Here is a 12064-nt window from a genome sequence, read left to right as displayed (position 1 = left end):
AGGTGCTGGAGTTTTATCTTTAGAATCATTTTTAAAATCAGTCCTCTCTGGTTTTTTATAAAATGGTTTGTTATCCTTACTAGAAGATGCTCCTTTGGACTGAAATTTGTTTGTTGGGACTACATGTTCCATACTTCTTGCCTTTTTCATAGCTTCCTATAAAGAAATAGGATCAAATTCCTTTATCCAACCTCTCAGTGGTTCGGATAGGCCCTCAATGAAAAGAACTATCAATCTACGCTCTGAAATGTTTGGCACCATGACTGCCAACCACTGAAATTCGCCAATGAAATACTCCAAGTTGCCTGTTTGTTTTAGCTATGCTAAGTCCCGGAAGTAAACCTCTGGATCTTTCTTGTCAAATCTTTCAACCAACCTATCCACGCAGTCCTGGTACTCTGTCACCTGATTATGCTGAAGTGTTACCATACCATGGTACCACCAATCATGTGCTACTCCCTCCAAATGCAAAGTGGCGTATTTGATAGCTTCAATCTCTGTCATTGGCCTCAGTGCCAAAAATGTGTCAAGCTTATGAATCCAAGCTTGAGCTGTCATCTTACCACTCCCATCAAATGTAGGCATAGTAAGCTTGCCTGTAACCCTATTTAGCTCACTATTTTGACCTCTAGGCCTCCTACCCTATCTGAGTGACCTGTAATGCTCTCTCCTCTGATTAACAAACCTCTCGAATGTCATCCTCTCTCGCACCTGTGGAGTTAATAAATCCCATTCGTCATTCGCAGCCATGAGGATATCTGCGAACATCTCCTCTCCTGGTTCTCCTGTAGGTGCTACCTCTGGCTCATCTCTAATGAAGGTAGGATGTGTAGGCCTGTCTGCTATCCTGGAATGAGTCCTATGAGCTCTAGGTGACCCCATTGCACTCCTGTTATCCCCTTGCTCCTGATTCTGTCTGTCTTGTGGGTTCATGCGCTCAATCATGGTGGTGAGTGCCTGCAAGGCCTGAGCCATCTGCTGCTGTCCTGTAGCCATTACTTTGAAAAATTCCCTTGTTTCTTGCTCCTCATTCCTATCGCCTCTGGGTGGGCTACCCCCTTGCCTGTCACCCATGGTGCCCGGCTGCCTGTCAAATTCTTGTTCCCTGTCAAACAAAGCTCACCTGGGAGTGTAATATCTGTGAGAGCCAACCTCAGGTGGTTGCATGTGATTGCTAAACCCTCAGGATGGCAGGATTTAGCTCTGATACCAATGTAAGAACCCTTACTAACTTTTCCCTTAAATCATTGATTTCTACCCTTGGGAATTTTGTCAAACACTTGTCTTGCAAAGTCTGTACTTGCTGTTATGAGTTTTCTATTTGTATTGTTTGGGTCTTGTACACTGCAATTAATGTTTTGAATGCCTCTAACCATGAAAGATTGACTAACAAAGTCATAGAAATGATATGCCAATTGATTTTGATTTTTAATATGCATATAAGTAACTAAAAATAACAACTACAGTTGCTTGACAAATCATCAAACACTTGGCATGCAAACTAGAAATTATGTGGCAGCAGCATAATGAAGTTTTTATTAGTTATTCTCACACCAAATAGTTACAAAGGCATAACATGTAATTTCCAAAACTTATGACAACAAAATTAGAGAACCTGATATGTAAAATGTTTGCTGCAAATGATGGTCTCCACTCTTCAATGGACTGCCAATTAAACGCGTTCCTGTTGTAGCTACAAATAATTTGCCAATTAAATGCCAGATTTCTTAGTACTGTAGCACGTCACTATTCACGCCACTGTAGCATTTCACTATTCACGAATTACTGTAGCGTCTACTGTAGTGTGGTTACTGTAGCGCGGGTATTGTAGCAGCAATTGTATCTTGAAATGATTGCTTCAATTCTGATTTTTAATGGCTGCCAAATGAAACTGTAGGTCTGCAATTGATATATATTCGAAAATCTGCATACCCTAGATGTCTTCCCTTCTTTTTAAAGCCCAAATAGAACTCCAGAATGAAGCTCTCCTGAAATGCCAAATTCAGTGGATATTTCACCACCTCAAATGGTTGCAACACTGAAGAATTGTCGCTCTCCAATGGCTGACTGAATCAGAAACCCTTGGCTTCTTCTCCCAAGTTCATAACAAACAAATATCAATTCTCTGGATGGATAATATAAAATGAGCTCTTAAGTCCCTTTTTATTCTTTCTTATGAGAGCTCGAACACTTTGTTGGCCAATGTGGGATTAAACACATATTCACACATTATAATATTAAAGTGACTTTATTATTATAAAGTTACTTTATAACTTTATTATAACATTAAAATATTTAAATAAATCACTTAAGTCACTTTTAATTAAATTAATTAAATATAAAGTCACCTTTTTTTATTTTATTTTATTTAATGACTTAATAAGAAATTAATTTAATCAATTTCTCCTTATTTCTCCACTTAGCCTTCGGAGAATGTAAAGGCTAAGAACTCCACTGAGATGCTAAAAAGGTGGGGACATTACACTTCACCATTCACCCCCCATTTGATGCACCTAGTTGACACATACTTAAATACATTTTTTTTCCTACTTTGAGGTTATCATTTATCTATCTAAGTTCATTTCCATGTCACTCGAGATCAATTCTACAACATGCAAAAATAAACCTCAAATGCAAACTTTCAGAATCAAACTCCAATTTTATGGCCTCTTCCCACTAGCTATTGTGATCTAATTTAAAACATGCATATGTGTGGCATGTTACTATGTCTTGGTATTTAAAAAAACTTAATGTTCTAGAAATTCAAAGGAAAAATGAGAAAAAATCAAGAGAAGTCATTACAACAAGAAATCATTATAACACCACACTTCAATTTTTCAAGGGACAAAGAACTTCAATTTGCACAGTTGTACATGTCTTTGAATATTTGTGGAAAGCCACAAAGCCAAACCATATGCGGTCTTGCCTAGGAGAGCTCAACTATAATGATAAAATAGATTCCCCTCAAGTATATATAAAAATTATAACCCTTACAATCTCATTAGATATTTAAAATGAATAGTTTAGGAAAACTCTAACTATAATGATCAAATAGATTCCCCTCAAGTATATATAAAAATCATAACTCTTACAATATCATTAAATATTAAAATAAATAGTTTACAAAAGCTAGTTTTTTTGTCAGTCCAAATCCATGCGCCAAAGATCATTTCTTTCACCACTTAGAATTGATCACACAATGCTCATGATTTAACCATATAATATTCTAAATCTACATAGAATCTAAAGCAATACATAATAAGAACATAAATTTTAGAAAAGAGAAAATCAATTCTATGTAAATCAACATCTTTTAACCATCATCAATTTTAAAATCAAATATCTTATTTTTATCATTAAATTATAATATTTATTATTTTTATTGATCGAACTATATTCCATACTTTCTATGTTAAATTTATTTATGTAACCTGAATTTGTTTATTTAAATGATATAATATCTCTCTTCAAGATTCAAAATGTCATCATAATTCTAGCTTGTGATTGATTTATAAAGGTAAAAAATCAAGTTCCAAATATACCCTGCATCTGTTGACGAGGCCAAAGAAACATTACAAAATACATTGTAGAGCAAGCCATGGAAACAGGATAGTTCCAAGCAAATTACAGAAGCGAATTTCATTCCGCCAAGAATTTCTTGCCCTGGATTATTAATTGTTTTCCTGTTCAATCTTCTTCCACCATGGAGATATCTGTGAAAAAATTGACTAGAAATAGAATTGACAATGGTAAAGCCAAGATTCAAGACAGAGAAAGCATTCACCCTGATCAACAAAGATTGATATTTGCTGGAAATCAATTGGAAGATTGCAGCAGAATTGCTGATTACATCATTAAAAAGGAATCCGCTGTTCATCTGATGGGAGGGATGCAAATCTTTGTCAAGGCTTTGAGCGGCATAATTATCACCCTGGAGGTTGAGGCTTGTCACACTATTGGTAATGTTAAGGCAAAGATTTATGATAACGAGGGTATTCCTCCAGATCAACAGAGACTGATCTTTTCTGGCAAGATATTACATAATGAGAGGACTCTGGCTGAATATAACATCCAGAAAGAATCCACTCTTCACTTGGTTCTCTGCCTTCATGGAGGTATGCAAATCTCTGTGAAGACTTTGACTGGTAAAATAATTACTATTGAGGTTGAGAGCTCAGATACAATTGACAATGTGAAGCAAAAGATTGAAGATAAGCAGGGCATTTTTACAGATCAGCAGAAACTGAATTTTGTTGGAAAGGAGCTGGAAGATGAGAAGACAGTTGCTGATTACAACATTCAGGAGGACTCCACTGTAAACCTAGTCCTTCACCTCCGTGCTGGAATGCATATATTTGTTAAGGTTTTGAATGGTAAGACCATCACACTTGCAGTTGAGAGCTCAGACACAATAGAAACTGTGAAGGCCAAGATTCAAGATAAGGAAGGGATTTCTCCAGACAAACAGATTTTGACCTATGATGGATTTCAATTGCAGGATGAAAGAACTCTGGCTGATTACAAAATTGAGAAAAAATCCACGCTTAACCTTGTTATCCGCCGTGGTGGCATGCAGATTTTTGTAAAGACCTTAACAGAAAAGATAATTACTCTTGAAGTTGAAAGCTCATATACAATCAACAATGTCAAGTCTAAAATTGAGGATAAAGAGGGAATTCCTGCAGAGGAACAGAAACTGTATTTTGCTCGAAAGCAGCTGGAAGATTGGAAGACACTTGCTGATTACGGCATTCAGAAGGATTTCATTCTGGAACTTGTCCCTCGGCTCCGCGGTGGAAGTTAGATCTAGGAGATAATTTGTCTTGCATCATCCTGGTGGATTTTAGTTGTAGGATATCTTTTAATCTTGAAAGTTACACTTCAATAATTTTGGTTGAAAGTTTATATCATTTCACAGTGCACAGACGATCTTTCAAATGATATATGCTAAGCTGCCTAGGCCATGAAATTTGAAACTACTTGTCACAGATTTGTTTTGGGGTTCATGTTTTCTCTGTACAACACTTGATAATTTTCATAGAAATTCGTTCCTCAATAGCTATCTCTTTTATTTTGCAAAACCTGAGGCACTCAGCATTCCCTGGAAAAGACATTGAAGTCATTGCATATTCAAATATTTATCAATTCATATTCTGAGAGTTTTAGGAAAGTAGATTTAAATGCAACCGTTTCATATAGGGATTGTTTGTCTCACATATTTTATAAGACACCAGTTTATCCACATAAAAACAAGAAGAATTTGTGCATTAAAATGTTTTTGGTAAAAGATTTCCTTATGTTGATCAGATTCTTTTGCCTATGAAAATGTTCGTGGTTCATCCTAAGACTCGCACAAATTTTGATTTCCCCCAAGCAAACTTGGGTACAATGTCGAAATTCCACATTAAGTATGCTGTTCGTTGATCAGAACTTGCTGAAAGATTCCCTCTGCAAGGTACCGCCATATCCTTTCAGAAACCTGAATTGATTAAATCATTAGTTCTATCTACTTCATTTGCTGAGGCCATAGTAGCTATGATTTAGACTTCTGAATCCAAATTCCTGCGTAGTCCTGAAACATGAAGGGCATAGATGTATGGTGTTCGTTGATCAGAGCTTGCTGAAAGATTCCCTCTGTAAGGTACCGTCATAACCTTTCGGAAACCTGAATTGATTTGATCATTAGTGTTATCTACTTCATTTTTTGATAACGATTCCCCATAGCAGCTATGATTTAGACTTCTGAATCCATATTCCTGCAAAACAGATTTACAAATTATAGAGCAATCATGACAATGCCAATTCTTGGTTATTCCTGAAGTAACAGAAAATCTCATCAAAGTAATGTTGTAGTTTTAGTAATAGAAAATAGTATGTTGCAAATATCAAGAACCCGAATTTCTTTTTATTGTGAATATTATCATATGAAAAATCCCATTAGATTCTGAAGATAAAGATATGAAGAATCATTAAACATTTGGTGATATTCAACATTTTGAAAATGCAAGCGAGAGGGAAAACTCTGTGTAGGAAACCAAGTAGGGTTTCTCCATGGCTAAGCTTTCAGGATGGCTAGGAAGATACAGAAGGGGAGGAAAATGATGAATGGAATGGTTTACCCCTAAAGTTACAGAAGAATTCATAAAAAATGACTGTAGTTTTAGAAAATAGTGTGTTGCAAATGTCAAGAACCAGAGATTCACTATATTGTGAAGATTACCATATTAAAAACTTCATTAGATTATAGAAAATCCTAGAACCTCTGATGTTATTCAAAACATTTTGAAAATGTCACCAAGCGGGGGAAGCAAGTGAGATTTCTCCATCCCCAAGTTTTGAGGATGCCTAGGAAGATTGGAGGAAAAAAGGTCGATCGACCTTACACAAATGTTGTGTGGCAAGCCCTTTGGTAGCAGCAAATGTGCCCTCAAACTGGTAATAAGAACGTTTCTTCCTCGGATTGAGTTTTTGTCAAACAGGGGAAAACTGTGAGCTCTGGTTCATTGCAAGGGTTGAAACAGGGATTTCTCTTTCCCTGCGTTGTGGCTGAGCACGAGCTCACCTCTAATTCTCAAGTTAATGCTCGGGCTTTTATACTGACAGTGGAAAGAAAGATGAGGTTGTCGGTATGGTAAAGGATCTGAGTGGGACGGGCATCGTGATCATCCCCTTCTCTCTGATCATGACAATGTTGGTATTTTGTATTTTTAGGGCTTTATGTTTGTATTAGGGGAGGATATAAGAGGTGTGACGTTTCAGATCATGGGGGAATCGAGGAAACCGAAAGGATGAAACTTTTGAGCCATGGAGAATATCAGAGATTTTGGGTAGACACAATTAAAGGTAAATCTTACTCCAAACTTGATCTATCTTTCTGCTTGGAAGTAGTTATGGATCGAATATCATCCATCTTAGGGTTCTTGATTTAGGTGATAGAAAGATCTTCTAAGCTGTAAAATGCTCTTATTAGAAAGCTTTTAGGTAGTAAGCGTTATATTGATGTGGTTAAAAGTTGGACTCAGAGGTAATTGAAACCGGCTTGCCAAGTTGAAATCTGGACTCTAATGAATAGATTCTTTCTGATCTCCTTTCTGAAACATGACGCTTGTGTTAGGACCTTCTTCGACGGTTCTAATGTTTTTTGGTAAAACTGGATCTTCCTAAGAAAAAGGAAATTAGGTTTTGATTTAAGGAGTGTGTTGATAGGATCCCATCTGGTGTAAGCTATTGGAATTTTAAGAGGATGAGGTTCTATGGTTATGGCTAATTAGTCCATAGGCTTTTGTTTATTGTGGATTTGTCACACTACTTCTCAGAAAAATTGTTTCACATACTGTGTCGGAAATAATGTGCCGGAAAATAGATAAACAATGATTTTGCTTCCTTTAAAAAGAATACTATCCGTAAGCGTGTCCGTGTTCAGATTATTGTGGACTTGCCACATTACTTCTTTCCCGAAAAGATGTCTCACGCCTGAAAAAAAGTGTACAGGAAATAATGTGCAGGAAAATAGGTAAACAATGATTTTGCTTCGTTTAAAAGAATAATATCCGTAACCGTGTCTGTGTTCCCTGCAGATTGTTCAACAGTTTTAACGAGCCAGCTGGCGAAAAAGTCGAATATGGTGCCAGGTAAACTCCTTTTTTATCCCGAATATTTTTCCGTTACCGTAAAGTTTGGTTGACAAATTTTGTCAGAAATGATGGTGCCCACTATATTCAATTCCTCACGCCGGCAATTTCATCATTTGAATACTTCTGTTCACAACTTCACACATATTCTTTTCGTTTCTGAAACGATGTTGATGCTTTTCCTGCGGAAAACTATAGAAAATGCCGAGGGGAATAAATGATCAAAATGAACCCGATGACTAAGTCATACAATTGTATTTATGTTCGGTATTCTACCCGTTGAATTTACTTTAAATTCCATGGGATTTCTTCGGTTTTGAGTAAGAAGATTATCTGGGCGAAAGTGAGCACCCAAAGCAAACACGAGCTCTGGTCTAAACATAATTTAGTTTTCTTTTCATTTCTTGCTTGGCTTGCAAGATTACCTGCTGTTTCATCCCTGCTATGGAATTCCTTAACTACTGTCACTTTATTTATGTTAATTTAGTTTAAATTTCGAATATTAATCAAAATTGGAGTAGACAGAATATTTAAGTACCTCCGACAACATGACGAGAGGCGTTCCTAGAATGATCGCGACGTTTAGCAACCCTGTTATTACAAACACATTAGATAGCAATAATTTGTATAGTTGAATGCTTGAAATATTATCACTTTAGGTCACATCAAGAATTTATTTTCTATGATTTATGTTTTGCCCCAAATCATATGGTAGAAATTTTACAGCTATTAGTTTTACTATAATTTTAGCAGGGTTTATTTTTGTCTTCTATTCCTTGACATATCAAACATTTTTCATAGAGATCATTATTTGTATATGCCTTAAATTAGAGATTTTTCCATTCATCGGATAAAACATGCATATATTTACTAATCATTTCTTTCCATTCAGTTGTGGTAGTCATCACATATAATTATCTCTTTCATGATCTTCTTGTTATCCTGTATATAAGGAAATGTACCCAATAATATATGAATTAATACAAATACTCTTTTTTATTTGGATATTTTACTATATATCATTCCATTGAATAGATTTCTTTTATTTATTTTTTATAGCATAATAAACTTATTATAGCTCTCAATAATCATATCTCCTTCCATTTGATCAATAGATTTATATTTCTCCAAATTAAATTGGTCAGCAAACTCCTTTATCTAATACCATCACCAAGATGAATAAACTTGTAAAGAGAAATCACGTTCTGTAGGAAGAATTGGCTTACACATTTAAATCTAGAAGCTATCAAGACAATTTATCGCATACTCTTAAAATTTCATACATTTAACATTTAATTTTTACTTTTGATATCCTATCAGCTTATCCCTTAAACCTCCTCTAGGTTACAAGGTACTAGTTTTTAATCAATTCATAATTTTTGATGTGGTGATCAAAATCAATAAATGCCTATTGTATGAATGCACGTGTGGATAAGGAGCCTTCGACTTTGGTCACTTTGTCATAAAGGTATGGAGATTGGGGGGTAGTGGAATGAGTATGAGGATGCCTTAGGTAGTTGTGCTGCAAATTTGTCCACTTTGTTGTCACTTGCTAGGTCAATAGGAGGAAGCAAAATTTATGGAGAATAAGGAAAAAATATAAGTTTTATCTACCTCAAGAAAATGAAGAGGCGTTTTTAACAAAGAATGCTGATGTACTTCAATAAAATGGTAGAAAATGAAGGTGTTGGAGATCCCCCTTTAGTGGGTGGGAATTGTTCTATAGAAAAAGGGTTTCTTTAGATGTGAGGATTATGAAAGAGGTTGGTGTAGGAGAGGAAATCTTTTAATGTAGATTTGTTGGGTTGTGTTCCTAATCCTTCATAGATGGTTCAATCTTATTTATTTTCATCATCTTAAATCAAGGGACAAAAGTGAAAGATTCAAATTCAAGAGATCTTTCTCACATAAGATTTTCAACAAGCTCCATGAAATCTTCTAATTTAAGTTTAGTAATTAAAATTGAAAAATAATTAGGAAGGAAATATATTTTAGCAAATCAATGATTAGGTGTGCTACTAGTGTTCAAGGCCCTCCAAAGCTCTATAGTTTTAAGTCACTTGATTAGCCATATTCTAGGTGGTAGAGGAGAGGGACCAATACATTTGCAAGCTAACTTTGCATTTTTCGAAATCTTATGTGGATATTTCAAATCATTGTCAATTTTGTATAACAATCTACTTGTTAAGTCCCCTATTGTTTTCAAGTCCACATGGTCGAATATGATGCCACATCAACATGCCTTTTTGTGATGATGTCCAAAATGGTCCCCCAAAAAAGTAAGATCAATAGGTGTGCACTAAGTCATGTTTAGTGGTGTGTTGATGTGGAATCACATAATTGGTTACTTTTTTAAATTTAGAGGAACCTTTTTGGGGATAAGTATTGACATGAAACTTTTAGTGCACTATTGTAGGGCTCATTTTGTCCACCTACTATAAAATGTATTGGAACCCCTCTTCACTATTGGTCCCTCTCCCCTACATCATAAGCTATCTAAATTTTAATCCCATTTGTTGAGTTGTCTCTAAGTTGTTAAGTGTTATTTGTAGTTTTTGTATACAACCTTTGTGTTTCCATATTATGTAGTTTTTTTATTCTTGTGTGTTGAGCTTCGATGTTATAATCGATTGCCTTTGTAAAAGGATTTGGTTTCTTTTACAAACCTACCTTTTATCTTGAACAAAAATTAAAATGAAAAATCTCAACATATTTTGAATATTGTTTGTTAATAATGTGATAAATATTATTTTACCATTTAAAAATAAAATCATATTCAATTTTTTAGCATGTCAATAGTAATGTTTATGACATTTTGAATGTTGTATTTATTAATATAACTCTCTTATACTAATTTTTTTGAAACAAATCATTTTTTAGTTTGTTACTAATTAGTTTTAAACACATTTGAATTTTGTATATATAAGTATAACTATTCTATAAAAAAAATACAATAGATTATTTTTTTTGTTAAACTAATTACATTAATCTTATTTCACACAATAAAGGAAAAATTGTTGTATTTTATTTAAAACTCATTCATGATAATGGTTAAATAGTCAATAATAATTTTACACCTCATCTACATAAAAAAATGGTAGATATTTTTCCTATTTTTAGTGAGAAAAACTAACCTTTGGAACTATTTGTATTAGTTTTTTTTTGGCTTTGACATGTGCATGTATCATTTTGATATATTTTGCAAGATTTTTTGCATCCCTTGTTTGCATATATTGTGGTCCTATTCATTTCACTAAGAGTGAGGGATTTTCTATCATTCCTTTAAATGGCCTCAACCTTTCATTCATCCATTGTAGTTGTTGTTGAAGTTAAAATATTGATGAAAACATCTAATTGGATCCCCTACCCAAATAACCTCAAAAATTCATTTTCAAAGTGTTTCACAAAGTACATCTCCAAACCCACCACCTGATTTTGTTCTTCTAATTCCTAAGTTTGATGAAGCTTGTAAATGACTTGAGAATTTCACACTTACTAGATGTTTTGTTTGGGGGATCCCCCTAAAATTGTTAGCCATGATTGGATTAGAAAATATTGGACCTTGGGATTCGACTTGTTGTCATGTAAAACCTTACAAAATCTTTCTTTCTTTCTTTATCTTTTTTGTGAATGTTGGTCATGCAAGGATGGTTAACTTACCCAATGTCCATGTCTTGTTTACTTTGCTTTAATCAGATTCTCATATTTGGACCTATGATTTTTTTGTTGTAGATGAAAAGTCTATTCATGTCCCAATATGAGTTGAATTCTCATGTTTACCTTTCTCTTTCTAGAACTTTCTATCTTAGATTGTCTCCTTAATGAGTTTCATTGTTTCATAGAATCTAAAACAAAATTTTGTGCCCTAACTTAACTATTGAGTCCATGTTGAGATTGGTCTTTCAAAGGACATCAAAGTCATGCAAGAGAATCCAAGAGAATCTAGAAGATTTGAAATCCTTGTCATTGTTGGATGTCATGGCCTTGCAATTTGGGTGGTGAGAAGAGGTCGTAAGGAGGAATGTTGGGATCAGGTTCTTGGAGAGGAGAGTTATTAGAAAGACATTCGAAGGTGATAGAATGAAGACTATGTTAGTTTGTATCGAATCAAGGGAGTGATTGGAAAAGCATCGCATTCTACTGCACTTGAGATTCGAGGCATGTGGTTTGGAAGGGGGATGCATTGATAAGTTTTGTGACAAATTTCAGATTTTTAAGAGTGGGGTTTATATGAGTGAGAAGTTGGAAGTGACTGAGTAGTTATAGTGCAAGTTGGCTAACTGGGTGTTGTACTAGAATGATGTCCATGGAGGCATATCAGACACCCAAATCAACAATGTCATCAATTCTTAGTGCCCTCTTGTTAAATGTGGTTCTGGTTAACCTAATAACCACATCATTCTTCGCAGATTTTAGTGCAAGGACTTCTCTGA

At 34.8% G+C, this 12064-nt stretch overlaps 1 protein-coding gene across 1 annotated transcript; it reads left to right on the top strand.

Annotated features, from left to right (window-relative positions):
- Positions 1 to 3505: 3505 nt before the first annotated feature.
- Positions 3506 to 5056, top strand: LOC131073149 (polyubiquitin). Its single transcript, XM_059217917.1, has one exon. It carries the CDS (start codon positions 3704 to 3706, stop codon positions 4802 to 4804), a length of 1101 nt encoding a protein of 366 aa, XP_059073900.1. The 5' UTR covers positions 3506 to 3703; the 3' UTR covers positions 4805 to 5056.
- Positions 5057 to 12064: the final 7008 nt, after the last annotated feature.

Source organism: Cryptomeria japonica, chromosome 1 (genome assembly GCF_030272615.1).
Source record: "Cryptomeria japonica chromosome 1, Sugi_1.0, whole genome shotgun sequence".
Taxonomy (NCBI): domain Eukaryota; kingdom Viridiplantae; phylum Streptophyta; class Pinopsida; order Cupressales; family Cupressaceae; genus Cryptomeria; species Cryptomeria japonica.
Note: the sequence above shows the minus strand (reverse complement) of the source record. Positions and strands in the feature narration are given on the sequence as shown.